Source organism: Colobus angolensis, unplaced genomic scaffold (assembly GCF_000951035.1).
Source record: "Colobus angolensis palliatus isolate OR3802 unplaced genomic scaffold, Cang.pa_1.0 Scaffold114, whole genome shotgun sequence".
NCBI classification, from domain to species: domain Eukaryota; kingdom Metazoa; phylum Chordata; class Mammalia; order Primates; family Cercopithecidae; genus Colobus; species Colobus angolensis.
The window spans coordinates 4002620-4024529 of NW_012112475.1; the positions used below are offsets into that span (position 1 = coordinate 4002620).

Genomic DNA, 21910 nt, shown 5'->3' on the forward strand with positions numbered 1-21910 from the left:
CCCCGGAGGACGGGGTGGGGTCGCCCCAAACAGGAGCGCCGGGACCCTTCGCTCGCCGTCCGCCGCCGCCGGGTGGCCGGGCAGTGGAGGTCCCGGATGAGGCGACAATTTTTTCCGGTCCCCCTCCCAGTCCCGCCCCACTTCCGGGGCCGCCACTTTCACTTTCTCTTCCGCCGAAGCCGCTAGTCTTGCGAAGAACTGGGGCCTCCCGGGAGGAGAGAGGGCTTTGCGTTGAAACCCAGGACGCCAAGAGTGCTCCCGCAAGTGGGGGTCCTCCGGGACTTGGAACGCCCCGGCTGGGCGGTGTCCGGGCGTCCTTTCCCCGCTTCTCCCCACGTCGGCTGGTCCCGTTTCCTCTTGCGCCCAGTACGGACTTGTCTCGGCGCCCGCTGCCCTCTCACCGCCCCACTCGGGATCCCGGCCTGGTCACCGGGCAGTGTGATGCTTCCCGATTGCCACGGGGACAGCGAGGCACAGACAGAACTTGGGCCGCGCCGGAGGCCACACGGCCTGGCTGAGTTGCTCCTGGTCTCCCGCCTCTCCCAGGCGACCCGGAGGTAGCATTTCCCAGGAGGCACGGTCCCCCGCAGGGGGATGGGCGCAGCCACGCCAGATGGACGAGAAGACCAAGAAAGGTGGGCAGAGGCTGGAGGTGGCTGGGGAACTTCCGGTGGGAAGTGGGCCCCGCAGGACCTGGCCTTGCCTGCCTGGAAGGACCTTGGAGAGGGAGCTCTAGCCTGCCCTCCCTCTGCCCCCCTCCCCATCAGTTTCCTCCTTTAGTACCTGCTGGCTTTCAGAGCCATCTTGGGGCCCTGAGAACTCCTTGGGCCAGCTCTGTGCTGAGATGGGGCTTGGGGACTCGCAGAGGACACAGGGCATTGAACTTGGAGACCTCCTGGGCTGGTGGGATACAGACCTCAGTTGACCTGAATAGCAGGGGTCCTTGCCTCTTCTCTTGCCCCCTGCACCTAGGGTTGTAGAACGGAAGTCAGTCACTGCCTTGCTGGAAACCTTCCCATGCCCCTCTGTGTTCTACAAACAAAACCCAGTGCCCCTGGGTGGCCCACAGGACATCTCTCCTCAGTCACCCCGCCATGCTCACTCTACTGGAGCCCCACTGGCTTTTTTCGGTTCTCATCCAACCATTTCTTGGCCAAGGCCCTTACTCTTCCTTCCACCTGGACCACTCTTCCCCACGGGGGCTTGACACGTGCAGCTTCTCCTCCTTCAGGTCTCACCTTCAGTGTTACTCCCTCCCAGTAGCCTCCCCTGGTCTCCTCAACGTGTTTATTTCCCTGCCAGCAAGAATCACAATCTGACTTTTTTTTTTTTTTTTCTTGTTAAACTTGTTCATTGTCTCCCCACTGGACAGGGAGATCCATAAGGAGAGGGACCCTGTTTATAAATCTCTGTCGGATTCCAGTTCCTGGGACAGTGGGTGGCACACAGTAGGAACTCAATAACTGCTTATTGGATAAATGAATAGAAGTATGAAGGACCCTGGGAATATGAAGGACAAACAGAACCAAATGAGCCTAGAGTGAGGAGGAGTGGGGAATATCAAAGAACCCCTCCCAGAGAAAGGGACTTTTAGTCTGGGTGCTGAAGGATATGTAGGAGTTCACCAGGAAGACAGAGAAAGCAGCACACAGAAAGGATCGTCTCCTTTCCTACCCCATTACGCCCAGCTCCTGAAAATAAAACCCTGTGCTAACTGGCTCCTGCTGTACTGGCTTTCAGCAGAGGAAATGGCCCTGAGCCTCACCCGAGCAGTGGCGGGCGGGGATGAACAGGTGGCAATGAAGTGTGCCATCTGGCTGGCAGAGCAACGGGTGCCCCTGAATGTGCAACTGAAGCCTGAGGTCTCCCCAACGCAGGACATCAGGTGAGGAGTGCATGGCTGGCCTGAACCCTAGGGACAGCAGGACAGGACATTCTTGCCTGTAGAACGGTTCTTCCTAATGGCAGGTTCTGGCTTCAGGAGGCCTGGCTTCTAACCCTTGTTATGTCATTAATCAACTGTGAAATATGGGACAGGTCACTTCACCTCTCAGTGTGTCCTCATTTTAAAAATCAGACCATAACACAGGGTTGTTAGGAGGTATACTGTATTAGGATGACTGTAACAGTAGCTATCTCATAGGGTTGTTAGGAGGTGTACTGTATGTTAGTCCTTACACAACAGAAGAAAACGGAACAGTGACGTAAACAAATTTATGGCAGGGAGTCCAGATAGGGGGATTCTGCTCCCCACAGTCCTCAGAGGCTCATGTTATGTCTCTCACTGTTCTGCCCTTCATTCCCAGATTCCTCATGGTGCAAAATGGCCATTCCAGCTCCATCCAGCCATCACATCACAGGAGGAAGGGAAGAAAGGCACCCCTCCACATTCCTCTAAAGAGCATAGCTCAAAAGTTGTACACACTTCTTCCATTAATTCCTATGGACCAGAACTGATTTGCACAGCTACAGTTCAACTTGAGGGAAGACTGTATAGCCAGAATATTCAACTAGAATTCAGGGGTTTGCTTGGTAAGGGAAGGGAAGAGAATGGATACTGTCAGTCTCTGCTCCAGGAGACTTAAACTCAGTGCTGAAACACTTTGCACAGTGCCTGGTGTGTGTTATGCACTCAATAAACATTAGTGTCTGTGGTTCTTTTTTGACTGCTTTTTCATTACTGGATAGTAAGGCAATAGTTTTATGGTTTCTGATTTTCAGTTCTCATGGTAGGTCCCATTTGATTTTTCTTAAAACAGATTTATTTATTTATCCATACAGTTCAACCTTTTGAAGTATACAGTTCAATGGCTTTTAGTATATTCAAGTTGTGCAACCATTACCATAATCGATTTTAGAACATTTTCATCATCCTGTAAAGAAACCTGGTACTCATTAGCAGTCAGTCTCTATCTCTCTACCTTTTCCCTAACTCCCCAACCTTAGGCAACCACTAATCTACTTTTTATCTCTAGGGATCTCCCTTCTCTGGAAATTTCATATAAGTTGAATCATACAACATGTGGCCTTTTGTGTCTGGCTTCTTTCACTTAGGATCATGTTTTCTAGATTCATCCATGTTGTAGCAGGTATAACAACTCCATTCCCCTTTTTTTGACATGGGGTCTCACTCTGTTGTCCAAGTTGAAGTGCAGTGGTGCCATCATCTCTCACTACAGCCTCAACTTCCTGGGTTCAAGCAGTCCTCCTGCCTTGGCCTCCCAGGTAGCTGGGACTACTGGCGTGTACCATCACACCCAGCTAATTTTTTAAGAGATAAGGTCTTGCTGTGTTGCCTAGGCTGGTCTTGAACTTCTGGCCCACCTCAGCCTCTCAAAGTGCTGGGATTACAGGTGTGAGCCACCATGCCCAGCCAGAACCTTATTCCTTTTTATTGCCAAATAGTAATCTATTGTATGGACATACCTCATTATCATTACTCATTAAATCAGTTGATGGACATTTGGGTATTTCAATTTTTTGGCTATTATAAACAATGCTGCCATGAACATTTGTGTCCAACTTTTTGTGTGGACATGTTTTCATTTCTCTTGGGTACATACTAGGAGTGGAATTGCTGGGTCATACAGTAACTCTATGTTTAGCCTTTTAAAGACATGACAGTTTTCCAAAGTGGCTACACTGTTTTACATTCCCACCAGCATATATGAGGGTTCTAGTTTCTCCACCTCCTCTCTAACACTTGTTATTTATCTATTTTATTATAGTCATCCTAGTAAATTTGAAGAGGTATCTCATTGTGGTTTTGATTTGCAATTTCCTAACCATTTGATGACAAATGATGTTGAGCATCTTCATGTGCTTATTTGCCATTTGCATATTTTCTTTGGAGGTTTGCCTATTCAGGTCTTTTGCCCATTTTAAAATTGGGTTTATCTTTTTTTTTTTTTTTTTTTGAGATGGAGTCTCACTGTATTGCCCAGGCAGGAGTGCAGTGGAGGAGCCATCTCAGCTCACTGCAACCTCCGCCTCCCAGGTTCAAATGATTCTCCTGCCCCAGCCTCCCGAGTAGCTGGATTACAGGTGCCCACCACCACACCAGCTAATTTTTGTATTTTTAGTAGAGATAGAGTCTCATTGTGTTGGACAGGCTGGTCTTGAACTCCTGACCTCAGGTGATCCACCCACCTTGGCCTCCCAAAGTGCTGAGATTACAGGCATGAGCCACTACACCCAGCTGGGTTTATGTTTTTATTATTGAGTTGTAGGAGTACTTTATTCATTTGAGATAGAAGTGCCTTATCAGCTGCATGATTTGCAAAAATTCTCTCTCATTCTGTGGGTTGTCTTCTCACTTTGTTGATGGTGTCCTTTGAAGCACAAAAGTTTTAAATTTAGATGATGTCCAGGTAGTCTATGTTTTATTTTGTTTTTTGTGCTTTTGGTGTCATATCTAAGAAATCATTGCCTCATCCAAGGTAATGAAGACTTACCTCTATATTTTCTCCTAAATATTTTATGGTTTTAGCTCTTACATTTAGGTCTTTGGTCCATTTTGATTTAATTTTTATATATGGTGTGAGGTAAGGGTCCAATTTCATTCTTTTGCATGTGGATATTGAGTTGTGCCGACACTATTTGTTAAAAAGACTATTTTCCCCTGTTTAATCATCTTAACCCTTTTTGAAAATTAATTGACCATAAATATGAGTGCTTATTTCTGGACTCTCATTTCTATACCATTGAACTATAATATATATCTGCCCTTATGCCAGTACCACACTGTTCTGATTACTATAACTTCATAGCATTTGAAATCAGGAAATGGAAGTTCTCCAGCTTTTGTTCTTTTTCAATATTGTTTTGGTTATTGCAGGTGTCTTGAATTTCCATATAAATTTTAGGATCAGCTTGTCTGGTTCTGCAAAAAAGAAAAAAAAAAAAAAACAAATGGGATTTTGGTAGGGATTTCATTGAATCTGTAGATCATTGGCCACTTGATTTTAAACAAAATATTGGTATATCTACTTCTTGAAATGGTTGATTGAGACAGTACCTGTGTACTCCTTGCTGTGAAAAATGAGGAAGTTAACATACTCATCTTCCACCTTTGCTTTTCATGACTTTTTTTGTTGAAGTATCATTGTGGACATTTTCCCAGTTGACTTCTACTTGATGCCTTGAATTAACTAACTGGCACTGGCGTTTCCTCTGTAAAATGTACAATGTCAGCCACCATCTTGCTATTAAAGTGTGGCCCCTGGACCACAACATGGGGAGAATCTCAGGTCCCACCTCAGACTTGCTGGATCAGAACCTGAGTTTTGAGAGGCTGTGGGCAACCAGCACCTCTCAGACCTGCTGTTGGGTTCTCATCGATGGACCCGATGCTTCCTAGTAAATGGTACCTGTTGTATGTGTTATTGGTAATAACATAGTTTACTTAGCTGTTACATTAATTAATAAAACATGAGCACTGAAAGAGTTGTTTCTGTGAAAATAAGCTGATTGCTTTAAAAAGACAACAGACAAATCACACAGACACATACACAAACACACACACACACACACACACACACACAGATTAACACTTTTGGGTGAGAAAATACACCCAAATACATCCTTTGAGTAAGGAAATACAGTAAAAATCCAGAAGGGCTCTGTGCTCTGATGCTTCAGGAGTGTGTCTAAGTTCTTGCTCACTTTAAAGAAGCCGCTACTAGAAATATATAGATCATGATTATGGATGTGATTCATACAAAAAAAAAAAAAGAAAAATCCATGGGAAACTCCAGGCAGCAGGTATAAACTCATGCTGAGCATGGTGGCTCAGCACTTTGGGAGGCTCAGGCAGGAGAATGACTTGAGCTCAGGAGTTTAAGACCAGCCTGGGCAACATAGTGAGAACTTGTCTCTACAAAAAATGAAAAAATTAGCCAGGTTGGGTGGCACACACCTGTAGTCCCAGCTACTTGAGAGGCTGAGGCCAGAGGATTATTAGACCTCAGGTGGTTGAGGTTGCAGTGAGCCATGATCATGCCTGAGTGACAAGGTGAAACCCTGTCTCAAAGAAAGAAAGAGAGAAAAGCCGTTGGCTGTACACCTAGAGACTGGCCAGTGAATATGCATTTATAGCATGTAAGTTAAAATTAAGTGTTTAAGCTCTGACTGCAGCTGTTTTTGTGGTTCTCAGCTGTTCACCAGCGATCTTGATGTGACATTGAATGAGAGAGCTCCAGCTGTATTTTTTTGTTGATAGTGTTAAGATTATAGCTTTGAAAAATTTTCTTTTCTAACGTAATTAAGGCTTTTATGCTTTGCCTCTAGGTTGATTCTAAAAGTGCAATACTACTAGAAAGGATTTATAGTATTTTGATTATGGAAATATTATTCACTATAGAATAACTAGTGCAGTCGAAACTATATGCATTTTTATGTTTCAAAACCCTTATTGCTGGAAGAACATTTTGGGGTTAAGATCCAGTCCTTTTCATGTTTTACTTTTCTTCTATTCTCCTGTATCGACTCATCTATTTTTGTTTTTCAAGAACTTTTTATGTAGAAAATGTGGTACAGTTTTAGTTTTTGCATGTTTAAAAATTTCTAGGCCGGGTGCGGTGGCTCACGCCTGTAATCCCAGCACTTTGGGAAGCCGAGGCGGGCAGATCATGAGGTCAGGAGATCGAGACCATCCTGGCTAACATGGTGAAACCCCGTCTCTACTAAAAATACAAAAAAAACTAGCCGGGCAAGGTGGCGGGCGCCTGTAGTCCCAGCTACTGGGGAGGCTGAGGCAGGAGAATGGCGTGAACCCTGGAGGTGGAGCTTGCAGTGAGCGGAGATTGCGCCACTGCACTCCAACCTGGGCGACAGAGCGAGACTCCTCAAAAAAAAAAATTCTGTATTTTGCTCTCTCAATTCATGGGTATTCAAATTGTTTATCTGAAGAATTTTAAGAACATTTTCTGGACTACTTTTAAACAAATTTCAGATGTTATTTTATCCTTAAATCTTTAGTGTCTTTAGTATCTTTAGTATGTGTCTTCAAAAAATTAGGACTTGGCCGGGCACGGTGGATCATGCTTGTAATCCTAGCACTTTGGGAGGCTGAGGCAGGTGGATTGCTTGAATCCAGGAGTTCAGAACCAGCCTGGGCAACATAGTGAAACATTATCTCTACAAAACATTAGCTGGGCATGGTGGTGCGCCCCTCTAGTCCCAGCTACCGGGGAGGCTGAAGTGGGAGGGTCACCGCAGTCCAGGAGATTGAAGCTGCAGTGAGCCAAGATCATGCCACTACACTTCAGCCTGGGTGACAGAAGCGAAACCCTGTCTCAAAAAAACAAAAACAAAAACAAACAAAAAACCCTCAATACTATTATCACACCTTAGAAAAGGAATAAGAATTCCTTAAAATCCCCTAATGCACTGTTTATATTCAAATTTTCCTATTTCATTAGTGCTTTTACAGTTTGTTTTCTTCAAATCAAGAGCCAAACAAGATGTACACATAGCATTTCTTAATATGTCTTAAGTCTCTTTTATTCTTCTCTATTTTTATGCCACTAGTTTTTTTAAGAAACCTGGTCTTCTGACCTCTAGAATTTTCCCCATATTCTGGATCTATCCATTACCTCTTCATGGTATGTATTAGGCCACTCTAGCATTGTTACAAAGAAATATCTGAGACTGGGTAATTTATAAAGAAAAGAGGTTTAGGCCAGGCGCGGTGGCTCAAGCCTGTAATCCCAGCACTTTGGGAGGCCGAGATGGGCGGATCACGAGGTCAGGAGATCGAGACCATCCTGGCTAACACAGTGAAACCCCATCTCTACTAAAAAATACAAAAAACTAGCCGGGCGACGTGGCGGGCGCCTGTAGTCCCAGCTACTCGGGAGGCTGAGGCAGGAGAATGGCGGGAACCTGGGAGGCGGCGCTTGCAGTGAGCTGAGATCTGGCCACTGCACTCCAGCCTGGGCGGCAGAGCAAGACTCTGCCTCAAAAAAAAAAAAGAGGTTTAGCCGGGCGCGGTGGCTCACGCCTGTAATCCCAGCACTTTGGGAGGCTGAGGTGGGCGGGTCACGAGGCCAAGGAGATGGAGACCATCGTGGCTAACACGGTGAAACCCGTCTCTACTAAAAACACAAAAATTAGCCGGGCATGGCGGCGGGTGCCTGTAGTCCTAGCCACTCGGGAGGCTGAGGCAGGAGAATGGCGTGAACCTGGAAAGTGGAGTTTGCAGTGAGCCAAGATTGCACCACTGCACTCCAGCCTGGGCGACAGAGCAAAACTCCGTCTCAGAAAAAAAAAAGGAAAAGAGGTTTAATTGACTCAGTTCTGCAGGTTGCATAGGAAGCATGGTCCCAACATTTGCTTGGCTTTTGAGGAGGCCTCAGTGAGCTTTTACTGAAGCGGGAGCAGGCACTTCACATGGTGAGAGAGGGAGAAAGAGAGAGAGTTGCGGGGGAGGTGCCACACTTTACAACAACCAGATCTCACGAGGACTCACTGTGGCGAGAAGTCACTACGGTGAGAGCGAGCGGCACCAGGCTGTGAGGGAGCTGTGCCTATGACCCAAACGTCTCCCACCAGGCCTCACCTTCAACACTGAGGATTACAGTTCAAGATAAGATTTGGGCAGGGACAAATACCCAGACTATCATGGTGTCATTTACTATCTCCCATTTTTCCTGTAACTGGTAGTTAGAGATAAAGGTTCAGGTAGTCAACAGTCACTTTCTTTTTTCTTTTTTTTTTTTTTAATTAAGAGTTTCACTCTGTTGCCCAGGCTGGAGTGCAGTGGTGCAATCTCGGCTCACTGCAACCTCTGCCTCCCGGGTTCATGCCATTCTCCTGCCTCAGTCTCCCGAGTAGCTGGGACTACAGGCGCTCACCACGGCGCCCAGCTAATTTTTTGTTGTTGTTGTATTTTTAGTAGAAACAGGGTTTCACCTGTTAACCAGGATGGTCTTGATTTCCTGACCTTGTGATCCACCCACCTCAGCTTCCCAAAGTGCTGGGATTCAGCAGTCACTTTTAATGTGCAGGACTCTCTCATTTTTTGGTTACTTCATGCCTTTTCTTGCTTTCTGAATGCAATGTTTTCCCAAATCTCTCTGAAGGTACTACTTAGACTTTACTGTTGCTTATTGTTCCATACCCTAAATGATCTCTGTTTGCTTTGGGGTCAGTTCTGTTTTTTCATCTTCTCATGCTTTTGATTTTTCAAAAATGTTGGAGGATCCTCGAGAAAGTTAAAACCACTTTCTCTGGAATAATACCATGTGGATTTAAATCCTGCCTCTGGCTGAACACAGTGGCTTACTCCTGTAATCCCACTTCAGGAGGCCAAGGCAGGAGGATCACTTGAGGCTAAGAGTTCGAGACCAGCTTTGGCAACATAGTGAGACCCTGTCTGTACAAAAACTTAAAAAATTAGCCAGGCATGGGGTCATGAGCCTGTGGTCCCAGCTACTTAGGAGGCTGAGATGGGAAGATCCCTTGAGCCCAGGAGGTTGACGCTGCAGTGAGCCAAGGTAGCACTACTGCACTCCAGCCTGGGCCACAGAAAGAGAGCCTGTGTCTGAAAAGTAAATCAATACATACAAATGAATCCTGCCTCTAACAGTTATTAGTTGCTTAGTTTGGCAGAGTCACTGTAACCTATCTGTGCCTCACATTTTTATCTGTAAAACAGGGATATAGCAGTACCTGCCTGATGGGTTCGTTGAGAGGATTAAATGAGTTAATACACATTCAGTGCGTTGAATAGTCTTAGTATATAGTAAACAACAACTTTTGGTGGTTTGACTAAGGAGCAGGGGAGAGAAGATAGAAGAGGTTGGAGAGGTCAGGGAGGCGCCAGATCATGGAGGCCCTCGTGTGCTGCCATGAGTTGATTCTAAGAGTAGCGTGGAGCCATTGGAGGGGCCTAACTGGTGGGTTCTAATAAAGGAGGAAGCATGGGTGGGGCCTACCCCAGACTGGGGGTTGTGTGTGTGTGTGCTTGGCCATACGCCTGTGTGCAAATACGTACATGTCTGTAGCTGGTGGCTGAGGCTGGACCCCTGGCCAGAGCCCATGCTGAGCCCCTGCTGTTCTCCGCAGACTGTGGGTGAGCGTGGAGGATGCTCAGATGCACACCGTCACCATCTGGCTCACAGTGCGCCCTGATATGACAGTGGCATCCCTCAAAGACATGGTGAGTGAGGAGGCTGAGGGCGACACTGGGGTGGAGGCTCTCCCTTTTCGCTCCTGCTTCCTCTCTCTCCTCTGGCCCTGCCTTCCCACTCTCTCTCTTGGTGCCCCCACCAGGTTTTTCTGGACTATGGCTTCCCACCAGTCTTGCAGCAGTGGGTGATTGGGCAGCGGCTGGCACGAGACCAGGAGACCCTGCACTCCCATGGGGTACGGCAGAATGGGGACAGTGCCTACCTCTATCTGCTGTCAGCCCGCAACACCTCCCTCAACCCTCAGGAGCTGCAGCGGGAGCGGCAGCTGCGGATGCTGGAAGGTGAGGCTCTGCCCCGAGCACCGTGGGACCCAGCGGGGGCCCTGGACTCACTTGAGAGTGTAGGGCAAGCAGGGGCAGAGCCCCTGAGTTTTTAGTCAGGGACTCACCTGGAGGACCCTATCCAAGTGGGGAAGAGAGGACCGAAGACACATGGGAGGGAGCATTTCAGGGACCCATCATGACAACAGCTGGCATGGGGAGGGGTGGATTCCATCTAGGCTCTGGCATTCCCAGCTGTGTGACCTTGGGCAAGGTTACTCCTATCTGCTGCCCAGTTTGCTAAAATCATAAACTGGGTATGACGGTGATGATAACTAGTGTTTATTCTTAATTTTTAACTTGTGAAATGTTTCAGACCTACAGAAAAGTTGCCAAATTTTACAAAGTAGTATATAAAGAATTCCCGTGTGCCTTTCATGTGGGTTTTACCATATTTGCTTTCTTTTATCATTCTCTTGCTATATAAAATTATTTTATTTTCTGAACCGTTTTGAGAGTAAGTTGCAGCCATGGTGTCTCTTTCCCCTAAATAATTCAGTGTGCATTCCCTTGAAAAGAAAGGTCATTTTCTTACATTACTAGGCATAACAATCCAGCTCAGGAAACTAACCCTGATACAGTACTGGTATCCAATCTACAGATCTTACTCAGATTTTACCAGTTGTCCCACCATTATCATTTATAGCAAAGACTTGGCATTCAGCTGTCATGTCTCAGTCCCTTTCAAAGAGTCTAGGCCAGTTTCCTTTTTGTGGCGGGGGTGGGGGCTGATGTTTCCTCCGGAATGGAGCGAGCCGCTGTTTTGGCAGGACCGCCTCAGCGGTGCTCTTGTGTCCCTCTTGGTGAATCGTTCAGGAGGCACAGAAAGGCAGGTGTTATGGCAGATTTTGAAGCTCAGAGGACGTAGAAGCATTTGTGGGTGGAATAGGGACCCTGACCCTGGAGGAGCCAGGATGCCCATTTGGCCAGATGGAAGCTGGAGATGCCCCCAGGGAGGAGGGAGAGGATAGGGGGAGGGTCTGCCTGGCTGGCTCAGGGAGACCCACCCCCATGGGTGTGGACCAAGCAGGCCACGTGGAACCACCACCCCTTAACCCTTCTCCACAGATCTGGGCTTCAAGGACCTCACACTGCAGCCACGGGGCCCTCTGGAACCAGGCCCCCCAAAGCCCAGGGTCCCCCAGGAACCCGGACGGGGGCAGCCAGATGCAGTGCCCGAGCCCCCACCGGTAAGCTGTCCCTGACCACACCTCCCTGGCCTCAGTATCCTCTTCTGTGCCCCTCCCTTGCCCCACCCTGTCCAGTCCGGCTCACAGCCCGCTCTGCTCCCAGGTGGGCTGGCAGTGCCCCGGGTGCACCTTCATCAACAAGCCCACGCGGCCTGGCTGTGAGATGTGCTGCCGGGCACGCCCAGAGGCCTACCAGGTCCCCGCCTCATACCAGCCCGACGAGGAGGAGCGAGCGCGCCTGGCGGGCGAGGAGGAGGCGCTACGTCAGTACCAGCAGGTGGGTGCGGAAGTCCCTGGACAGACACCTGCAGACCGCATGGGGGAGGTGTAGGCCAGGAAGGGAGACACCTGTGCATTGCCGCCCCTCCCCGTTACTGCCTTGCCCCTCCCAACCACGCTGCTGGCAGTGACCCTGCACCTGGCTGTGTCCTGCCCTCTCTCAAAGGTCACCCTGTGGCTGAGACCCACTCCCTGGCTGTGATGCGCATCCAGGTTCACATGCCTCACTCCCACGTGAGCTGTGGCTCCATCCCTAGCTTTGACACACCACACAAGTATGGCTGGCTATGACCCCAGCATCCTAGCCATGACCACACCTCAGCTCAGACCTCACCCTCACCTGCCTGTGACCTAATCCTACTCTACCTTGTCGTGACGTCACCCTGGACTCTCCTACTCCTGACCTCATCCCTCCCGGGCTTGGCCCACCCTTGACTTCCTGAGAGCCTGGCCTGGCCCCTCACTGCTCCCTAGGGGGATGACCCCCAACCCCGGTCTTGCGCCTTAGCCCTCCCCTGCCCCCATCGTGACACACACACTAATGACACAGACACTGACCCCCGAGTGCTCCCCATTCTGATCTCACCCCTGGCCCACCTGCATTCCCCTTGGACCCGGTGCTGCCCCTGGCCACCCCACTCCTGTTCTTGTCTCAGCCTTGCTCTGCTCCCCGGCTTTGTCACTTCCCCACCCCTGACCTTGAGCTGGCTCCACCAGCCCTGGCCCAGGCCCTGCCCTGCTACCTGACTCACCACTCAGACCCTGGCCCCCTTCCTTTCCCTGCTGCCACTGCTCCCTCTCCTGATGCCTTCCCTGGCTACCTGGCCGGCATCCCCTCCCTTGGCTTCCCCAGGGTCCACCTGGCCTCTCTCCCAGCCCCGTCCCTCCCAACCTTCCTGCTCCTGACCACCCCTGCCCACCCCCATCCCGGATCCCCAATCCTGACTGGCTCCCAGCTTTGCCTCTTGCTGGTCTGACCCAGCCCTGACCACGCCCTCCGGTCCTTCCCCCTTCGTGGTCTGACCCGCCCCCGAGGCCCTGACCCACCCACCCCGTGGCCCCGCCCCGTGTGCCCAGCGGAAGCAGCAGCAGCAGGAGGGGAACTACCTGCAGCACGTCCAGCTGGACCAGAGGAGCCTGGTGCTGAACACCGAGCCCGCCGAGTGCCCCGTGTGCTACTCGGTGCTGGCGCCCGGCGAGGCCGTGGTGCTGCGTGAGTGTCTGCACACCTTCTGCAGGTGCGGCCCCCAATCCCACCCCCGGCAATGCAGCTTTATTAAAGCCGCCAGTTACGCAGGGCTGGACGTGGGTGGGGCCCTGTGCTCTGATACCTCATTGGACGCCCGCGAAAACCTACGAGGTAGGCTCCGTCTCCCCGTTTTGCAGATGAGGAACCTGAGGTACAGAGAGGCCAAGCAGCTTACCCAAGGCCACATGGCTCGTAAGAGAAGTAGCCTAGACATGAACGCAGGCATAGGTGGAGACTCCAGAGCCTCTCTTCCCCTCTACTTTTCACCGCCCAGGCTCCCGCAGCTACGCTGCTCTAAGCCTCGCTGTGGGCATCTGCCAGTTTCTGAGTCTCCTGTCATGGCCCTTCCACCCCTGAATGTGGGGAACACAGACCCATTCACCACAGCAGACCCTTGTGGAGCAGTCCCTGGGTGACAGACTCCGTGCCTGCCTCCTGGAGCTTACATTCCAGCAGAGAGGCTGATGTGAATTGGATAATCGCTGGTTGATGTCCTTGTGAATTGTGTCAGATGCTGCATACAGTATGTTAAGAGACAACAGGAGTCCTTCCTAGAAAGGGTGGTCTGGAAGCTTCCAAGGAGGTAGCTCCAGAGCAGGGACTGGAAGGCCTGCTGTAGGTGTGGGCCTGGCGTGTTGGAGGAGGCTGAGGAGGTCTCTCGGTTGCTGGAGCAGAGGGATGAAGGGGGTAATCAAAGAGCAGGATAGAGAGGTGTTGGGTCTGTGAGCAGCGATGAGGAGTTGGGATTTGTTCTGGGTGGGATGGGGGTCACTGGGGAGACATGGCTGCTGTTCTGAGATAGACTTTAGGGGCCAGATGGATTCAGGGAGCCCAGTGAGGGGGCTCCTGGAGTCTCCCAGGCGGGGGATGTGGGGTCTGAACCAGAGAATTACAGCGGCAGTATGGAGACAGGGTGGAGGCCTTGGTGATGGGTTGGTGAGAGGATGGGAAGGAAGGGGATATTGAGGAGAAGCCCATCTGGGGTGACTGAGTGAGGCCCCTGGGGTCAGGCCTTGCCATATGAGGGGTGGAGTCCCCAGTGGATGGGGTTCCTATGATCCTAACTCTTCTCCCCTCCCCTCCCCTAGGGAGTGCCTGCAGGGCACCATCCGCAACAGCCAGGAGGCGGAGGTCTCCTGCCCCTTCATTGACAACACCTACTCGTGCTCGGGCAAGCTGCTGGAGAGGGAGATCAAGGCGGTAAGGCCTCGGGGTGGGAGACATACCCCAGTCCTAAGGAACTGGGCCTGGAGCAGGCAGATAGGGACTGGCTCAGGCAGCGGCATCTTTTCTTTCTTTTTCTTTTCTTTTCTTTTTTTTTTCTGGAGATGGGGGTCTCGTGGTCCAAGCTGGTCTCAAACTCTTGGGCTTAAGCGATCATCCATCCTCGGCCCCCCAGACATTTTTCAAGAGATTTGTCTCTGTGGGGTGCTGAGACCCCAAGCGGAGAAAGAGTTGAGGGGAGTAGCTAGTCAAGAAGCCACATCTATGAAGGAAAGACAGCAGAGTTGTTAAGAGTCAGGGACTCGGCTGGGTGTGGCGGCTCACACCTGTATTCCCAGCACTTTGGGAGGCCAAGGTGGGCAGATTGCTTGAACCCATGAGCTCCAGACCAGCCTGGGCAATATGGCAAAACCCTGTCTCTCCAAAAAATATTCAAAAAATAGCCAGGCGCGGGGGCATGCGCCTGTAGTCCTAGCTACTCGGGCGGGGGTCAGGAGTGAGTGGGCTGAGGTGGGAGGATTGCTTGAGCCTGGGAGGTCGAGGTTGTGGTGAGCTGTGATTGTGCCACTACACTCCAGCCTGGGCAACAGAGTGAGACCTTGCCTCAAAAAAAGAAAAAAAAATTAGTCGGGGAGCTCTGGAGCCTGGTGGCCTGGGTGTGTGACCACAAGTCAGATATTTAACCTCTCTATGCCTCTATCTCATCTCTGTTAGAGTCAGAGTTACAGCTTCTATTTCCAGAATTGCAAAGATTACGGCAGAGCATAAGTGTATAGAATTTAGAGTAGTGGGCCGGGCGCGGTGGCTCAAGCCTGTAATCCCAGCACTTTGGGAGGCCGAGACGGGCGGATCACGAGGTCAGGAGATCGAGACCATCCTGGCTAACACGGTGAAACCCCGTCTCTACTAAAAATACAAAAAACTAGCCGGGCGAGGTGGCGGGCGCCTGTAGTCCCAGCTACTCGGGAGGCTGAGGCAGGAGAATGGCGTAAACCCGGGAGGGGGAGCTTGCAGTGAGCTGAGATCCAGCCACTGCACTCCAGCCCGGGCGACAGAGCGAGACTCCGTCTCAAAAAAAAAAAAAAAAAAAAAAAAAGAATTTAGTGTGGCCAGGCACAGTGGCTCATTCCTGTAATCCCAGTGCTTTGGGAGGCTGAGGTGGGTGGATCACCTGAGGTCGGGAATTCGAGACCAGCCTGACTAACATGGAGAAACCCCGTCTCTACTAAAAATACAAAATTAGCTGGGTGTGGTGGCGCACGCCTGTAATCCCAGCTACTCCAGAGGCTGAGGCAGGGGAATCGCTTGATCCCAGGAGGTGGAGGTTGCAGTGAGCCGAGATTGTGCGATTGCACTCCAGCCTGGGCAACCAGAGTGAAACTCTGTCTCAAAAAATGTATGTATATTTAGAGTAGTGCTTGTCACATGGTAAGCCTTTGTTGTTGTTAGCGCTTACTGTGTAACAACTCACTGCAGGCTCAAAACAACAGTCATTTATTTAGCTCATAAATCTGCAAGTTGAGTTGGCCGTCTGTATCTGTGGGTACCACACTGGAGAATTCAACAACGGTGGATAGAACATATTCTTAAGGAAACAAAAAAATTACAATAAAAACCAAATTTAAAAAACAATACAGCATAAACTTTATATAACATTTATGTTATATTAGGTATTATAAGTAATCTACAGATGATTTAAAGTGTATGGGAGGATGTTGGTAGGTTGTATGCAAATACTGTGCCCTTTTATATAAGGAGTTTGAGCATCCCTGGATTTGGGTATCTGCAGGGATCTTGGAAGCAGTTCTCTCCGGATACCGAGGGATGACTATAATTTGGGTTGGACTTATCTGGATGGTTCTTCTGATCTGGACAGGGCCCCGCTGATTTCACCTGGGCCTCGCTGGTGGGTCAGCTGTTTGTTTATTTAATTTTTATTTTTTATTTTTGAGGGTACATAGTTGGTGTATACATTTCTGGGGTACATGAAATACTTTGATACTGGCGTGCAGTGCGTAATAATCACATCATGGAGAATGGGGAATCCATCCCCTCAAGCATTTATCCTTTGTGTTATAGAGAGTCCAATTATGCTTTCTTAGTTATTATAAAATGTACAATTAAATTATTGACTGTAGTCTGTCTGTTGTGCTATCAAATACCAGTTCTTATTCTATTTTTTTATACCAGTTTACCATCCCCACTCCCTTCCCACGCCCCACTACCCTTTGCTGCTTCTGGTAACCATCCTTTTATTCTCTGTCTTCGATAGTTCAGTTGTTTTGATTTTTAGCACCTGCAAATAAGTGAGAACATGTAATGTTTGTCTGTGCCTGGCTTATTTCATTTAACATAATGACCTCCAGTTCCTCCATGTTGCTGTAAACGACAGAATTGCATTCTTTTTTTATGGCCAAGTAGTACTCCATTGTGTATATGTACCACATTTTCTTTATAGGATACTAGTTTAATCATGTCTTTCCCAACATTGCTTATTATTTATGTTCTTTTCTTTATTGTGAGAAAATAGACATAACATTTACAATTTTAACCAGTTTTTAAGTGTACAGTTCAGTGGCATTAAGTACATTCACACTGTGGTGCAACCATTACCACCATCCACCACCAAAACTTTTAGAAATTCCCCCCACTTTCTATTTACTTTTCTTTTCCTTTTTTTTTTTTTTCCAGCTAGGATTTCATTCTGTCACCCAGGTTGGAGTGCAGTGCATCAGTCATGGCTCACTGCAGTCTTGACCTTCTGGGCTCAAGCGATCCTCACAACCCAGCCTCCCAAGTAGCTGGGACTACAGGTGTGAGCACCACACCTGCCTATTTTTTTTTTTTTTTAATTTTTTTGTAGAGATGAGATCTCACTCTATTTCTCAGGCTGATCTTAAACTCTTGGCCTCAAGGAATCCTCCTGCCTTGATTGACCTCCCAGAGTGCTGGGATTACAGATGTAAGCCACCACGCCTGGCCTAAAATCCACTTTTTGAATGGAGTTTTTCAATACTATGAGGATCACATGAAGAAAAAAGCCTGGCCTGGGTTGGAGTTTATGGGCTGGGGGCTTTCTGGAAGGTATGTGGTGATCAAGGGTCATACGTCAGGTGTTCTGAATCCTGAGCAACAAGGACGTGTTCTGTTGGCAGCTCCTGACCCCTGAGGATTACCAGCGATTTCTAGACCTGGGCATCTCCATTGCTGAAAACCGCAGTGCCTTCAGCTACCATTGCAAGACCCCAGATTGCAAGGGGTGGTGCTTCTTTGAGGATGATGTCAACGAGTTCACCTGCCCTGTGTGTTTCCATGTCAACTGCCTGCTCTGCAAGGTGGGGCCAGGGACTCACCCCACCTAGTCACTGTCATCTTGCCTGGAGCTTACCATACTGCAGTGCTTGTTCTCCTGGGAAGGGAGCTGTGACACTGGCCTGCTAGTCATGACTTAGAGCTGCATGTCAGTGGGAGAGTGTGGCTCGAGCCTGAACCAAGCCCTGGCCCCACAGATGGAGTCCCAGACCCGGCCCCAGATGGAGCCTCCAACCTAGGCAGCCCTGGTGCACAATGGAGCCCTGACCCGGAACCAGTCAACCCCAGTCACAGACTGAATCCCAGCCCCACACTGAGCCCTGACCCCGTCCAAGTCCATAGACTCAGCTTCTGACCAAACCTGACCCTGCACTTGTCACTTAAGGTGGTCCCGTATTCAGCCCAGATCCTGAACTAAGCTCTGACCCTGGCTTCTCACTGAACCTGTCACAGACTAAGGCCTGACCCTGGCCCTATGCCACGTCTCCGCCCCTGTCCTGAACTGAGTGCTGACCCCAAACCCAGACAGCCCTACATGATCCTTCCCCCAGGCCTGTCCCTGCCCCTTTATCTCAAAAGTAGAAGGTGAGGAGCCGGTAAACACGTCTGGAGCCTGGTCTCATACTCAGCCTGAGCAAGCTCAGTCTGGGGTCATTGGGCCTGTAACCCCGGGCAGGGCCTTGGCAGGGATGCGGGGTCTCACCTTAGGGGTGTAAGGGATTTCCGTGCCCATCAGAACTTAAATAAGCTGGGTGCGCCAGCATGTGCTAGTAGCTTGTGCTACTCAGGAGGCTGAGGTATATTTTGCTGTTAGCATGTGTGATGACCTTGACTTCATCTCCCTGGTGCCAGTATCCTCTTCTGTAAAATGGCTTATGCTTTACAAAGTGAGGTCCTGCCAGTGACTACACCTAGAGGCATTAGGTGCCTTTGTGGACTCCTGCCCTGCGCCTCACCTCTCCCAGCTTCTTAACCCCCTGAGGAACCTTCTCACCTTGAGTCCCTCACCTGCTGCAGGCCATCCACGAGCAGATGAACTGCAAGGAGTATCAGGAGGACCTGGCCCTGCGGGCTCAGAATGATGTGGCTGCCCGGCAGACGACAGAGATGCTGAAGGTGAGGCTGGGACAGGGCCGAGGCCTAGAGATTTTAAGTTCTGGGATCCAGGTGGGGGCTGGGGGCTTCTCAGCAAGGGCTGTGCTCACACATCCCTGGAGGCTCTGATCTCCCTTCTGGCTGTCACTTCCATCCAGAGATGGGACTTAGGCCAAGTTGTCATGTTGGGAAGAGCGTCTGGGTGGAGGGTGGAGACCACAGGAATGAAGAGGGGCTTGCTGGATGGAGCCTGGCCTGGCGGAGCTGCACAGGACAGACTCCACAGCACCAGAGGGTCACTACCTTCTCCCTGCCATGAGGAGGAGCCAGGCTGGGTGACTACTCCAGCCCCGCCCCAAGGCCAGCGCCTGTCCCGCTCCAGGTGATGCTGCAGCAGGGCGAGGCCATGCGCTGCCCCCAGTGCCAGATCGTGGTACAGAAGAAGGACGGCTGCGACTGGATCCGCTGCACCGTCTGCCACACCGAGATCTGCTGGGTCACCAAGGGCCCACGCTGGGGCCCCGGGGTGAGTCTTCACTCGTGGTGGTATGGAGAGGGTGCCCTTGTGGGTTTGCCTTAGAGGAGGGCTTGGAAAACTACAGCGCATGGGCCATATCCAACCCAGCACCTGACTTTGTACAGCTCCCGAGGTAAGAATGTTGTTTCTTTTGAAACGGAGTTTCGCTCTTGTTGCCCAGGCTGGAGTGCAATAGTACAGTCTCAGCTCACTGCAACCTCTGCCTCTCAGGTTCAAGCGATTCTCCTGCCTCAGCCTCCCAAGTAGATGGGATCACAGGCATGCGCCACCATGCCTGGCTGATTTTGTATTTTTAGTAGAGACAGGGTTTCTCCATGTTGGTCAGGCTGGTCTCAAATTCCTGACCGCAGGTAATCCACCTGCCTCAGCCTCCCAAAGTGCTAGGATTACAGGCGTGAGCCACCGTGCCCAGCCACAAGAATGTCCTTTACATCTTTAAATGGTTGAAAAAATACCAAAAGATGACTATCTTGTGACGTGAAAATTACATGAAATCCACATTTCAGTGTCCATAAGTAAAGTGCTCTGGAGCACAGCCGTGCTCGTTCATTTACAAGTTGTCTGTGGTTGCTTTTACACTGCAGAGGCAGAGGCCATATGGCTGCCCAGCCCAAAATAACCGGCCCTTTGTAGAAAAGGTTTGCCCACCCTTGCCCTAGAGGACAGCAAGTAAAGGTTCCATCTGGAGTCGGAGGTGGATTGGCCCCTGGCTCTGGCACATACCGACTGTGTGATTAGGCTGCTGCTCACCTCTCTCAGCCCCATTTCCTCTGTGAAATGGAGATGATAGCTGGGCTTATCTCAGGCTTGTTGTCAGAATCAAGTGGAAAAATTGCAAGAGAAGTGCTTAGAGAGTCTGTCATTTGGGGAGCACTCTTGCAAATGGTAGCTGTCGTTATTAGGGGTGTGCTCTGGAATTGGGAGCCTGTTGTTACGTTCAGGTAGACTTTCAGACAGGTAGAGGCAGAGGAAACTGCCCTCTTGCATGCTGCCACTATGCTGACATGTCTAGAATATGCAGAGTGGTCAGATCCTCTCTCTGGCCTGTTCCTGGATCTAGGCCTGGGTAGACTGAGTGCTGTGGGAGCCCAGAAAAGGCTTTAGTGACTCTCCATCAGGTAGCTGAGGCCGACAAGGCCATTCTTGCAGGAGGGCCTGCAGAGGCAAAGGCCCAGGTGGGAGAGTGCTCGGCTGTGGGGGCAGTCTCTGCACTGCCCTGACATTCTCTTCTCTTCCTGTCATCTTCTAGGGCCCAGGAGACACCAGCGGGGGCTGCCGCTGCAGGGTGAATGGGATTCCTTGCCACCCAAGCTGTCAGAACTGCCACTGAGCAAGTGGTGGGACCCCATGCTGACCCAGCCCCACATCCACATTCTGTTATGGGGCAGGGCTGGGCTTGGGGCTTTGGCTTCTAACTTCTGGCTGGGAGGTGCTTTTGTGCGGAGACCAAGTCCCTGAGCTTCGTGGACGGCCTTGCTTGCTGTAGCGTTGTAGGGGCCCTGCCTGCACTGCTGTTGTCCGTGGTCACATCTGCCCCAGTGCGTTTGTCCTTCCCTTGGGGCTTGCCAGCCAGACTTCTCTCCCCTGCAGCTCCCACCTCTGCCTGACCCCAGCCTTAAACACAGCCCCTGGCCAGAGGCCTTGCTGGGTGGAGCCTCTGTGTGACTCCATACTCCACCCACCACAACACTCATCTTTCGAATACCAAGCACTCTCAGCCTCCCTGCCTTCCCCTGTCAGCTTTCTGGGGCTAACTGTTCTCTGCCTTTGTGGTTGGAGGCCCGGGGCCGCTTAGAACTCTTGCTAACCTGTTCAGAGCCAGGAAGGAGACTGGGCAGTTTTGAAAGCACAGCCCCTCAGGTCCAATTCTGCGTCTCCCTCTCTGCAGCGTGTGTAAGCTATTATAATTAAAATGGTTTTCCGGGAAAGGATGAGTGTGATGTCCTTGAGAGGAAGTGAATGTCCTGGGCTGGGACTCTACACACAGGCAGGATCCTGAGGTCTCTGGGAACTGCCTCAGAAAGTTGACTTGTCAGTCCATCGATGGTAGAATGAGGCTGTGACTGAGCACAGCCTCGGGGACCAGGATGCGCTTGGGTCCCCGTCAGCCAGGACAGGCGGAGTGTGCGGTATGTCAAGTCTGCAGAGAAGGATGGGCTTAGGGGCGGGAGGGGAAGTCTTGCCACTCCTGCTCCCTTTTGACCTCTCCGCAGGCATCCAGGGTTGGCAGGTAGATAGTTCAAGAAGGAATGAAGCTGCTGCAGTTGAGGGGTGAGGTTGTCCATCCTAATTTTCACATCTCAAGAAAGACGGCAAAGTATCGATTCATTAGAACCCACTCTGTGCTGGTCAGAGGTTACTAAGACATGGTCCTGGGATGTTGATTCTCTACGTTTTTCCTCCATTCTGTGACCCACCCTCCTTCCCCTTTTGAGATCTGGTATTTATTGTGATGTGGCCATCATCACAGCAGGTGGAGGGCGCCTCTTCTGCTGAAGGCCTGTGGTGCT

General features: G+C 50.4%; 1 protein-coding gene across 1 annotated transcript in view; it reads left to right on the forward strand.

Moving 5' to 3' along the window:
- RBCK1 (RanBP-type and C3HC4-type zinc finger containing 1) overlaps positions 1-21328 on the forward strand; it is a 21948-nt gene extending 620 nt beyond the window's left edge. Inside the window, exons 2-14 of the mRNA XM_011960434.1 lie at positions 547-635; positions 1741-1885; positions 10069-10162; positions 10276-10474; positions 11582-11703; positions 11807-11980; positions 13060-13220; positions 14320-14431; positions 17611-17790; positions 18785-18883; positions 19245-19388; positions 20650-20789; positions 20852-21328. Of these exons, the coding sequence (XP_011815824.1) occupies positions 614-635; positions 1741-1885; positions 10069-10162; positions 10276-10474; positions 11582-11703; positions 11807-11980; positions 13060-13220; positions 14320-14431; positions 17611-17790; positions 18785-18883; positions 19245-19388; positions 20650-20730 (1533 nt within the window). The 5' untranslated portion in view covers positions 547-613 and the 3' untranslated portion in view covers positions 20731-20789; positions 20852-21328. The remainder of the gene's footprint in view (positions 1-546; positions 636-1740; positions 1886-10068; positions 10163-10275; positions 10475-11581; positions 11704-11806; positions 11981-13059; positions 13221-14319; positions 14432-17610; positions 17791-18784; positions 18884-19244; positions 19389-20649; positions 20790-20851) is intronic.
- The last annotated feature ends 582 nt before the right edge of the window (positions 21329-21910 follow it).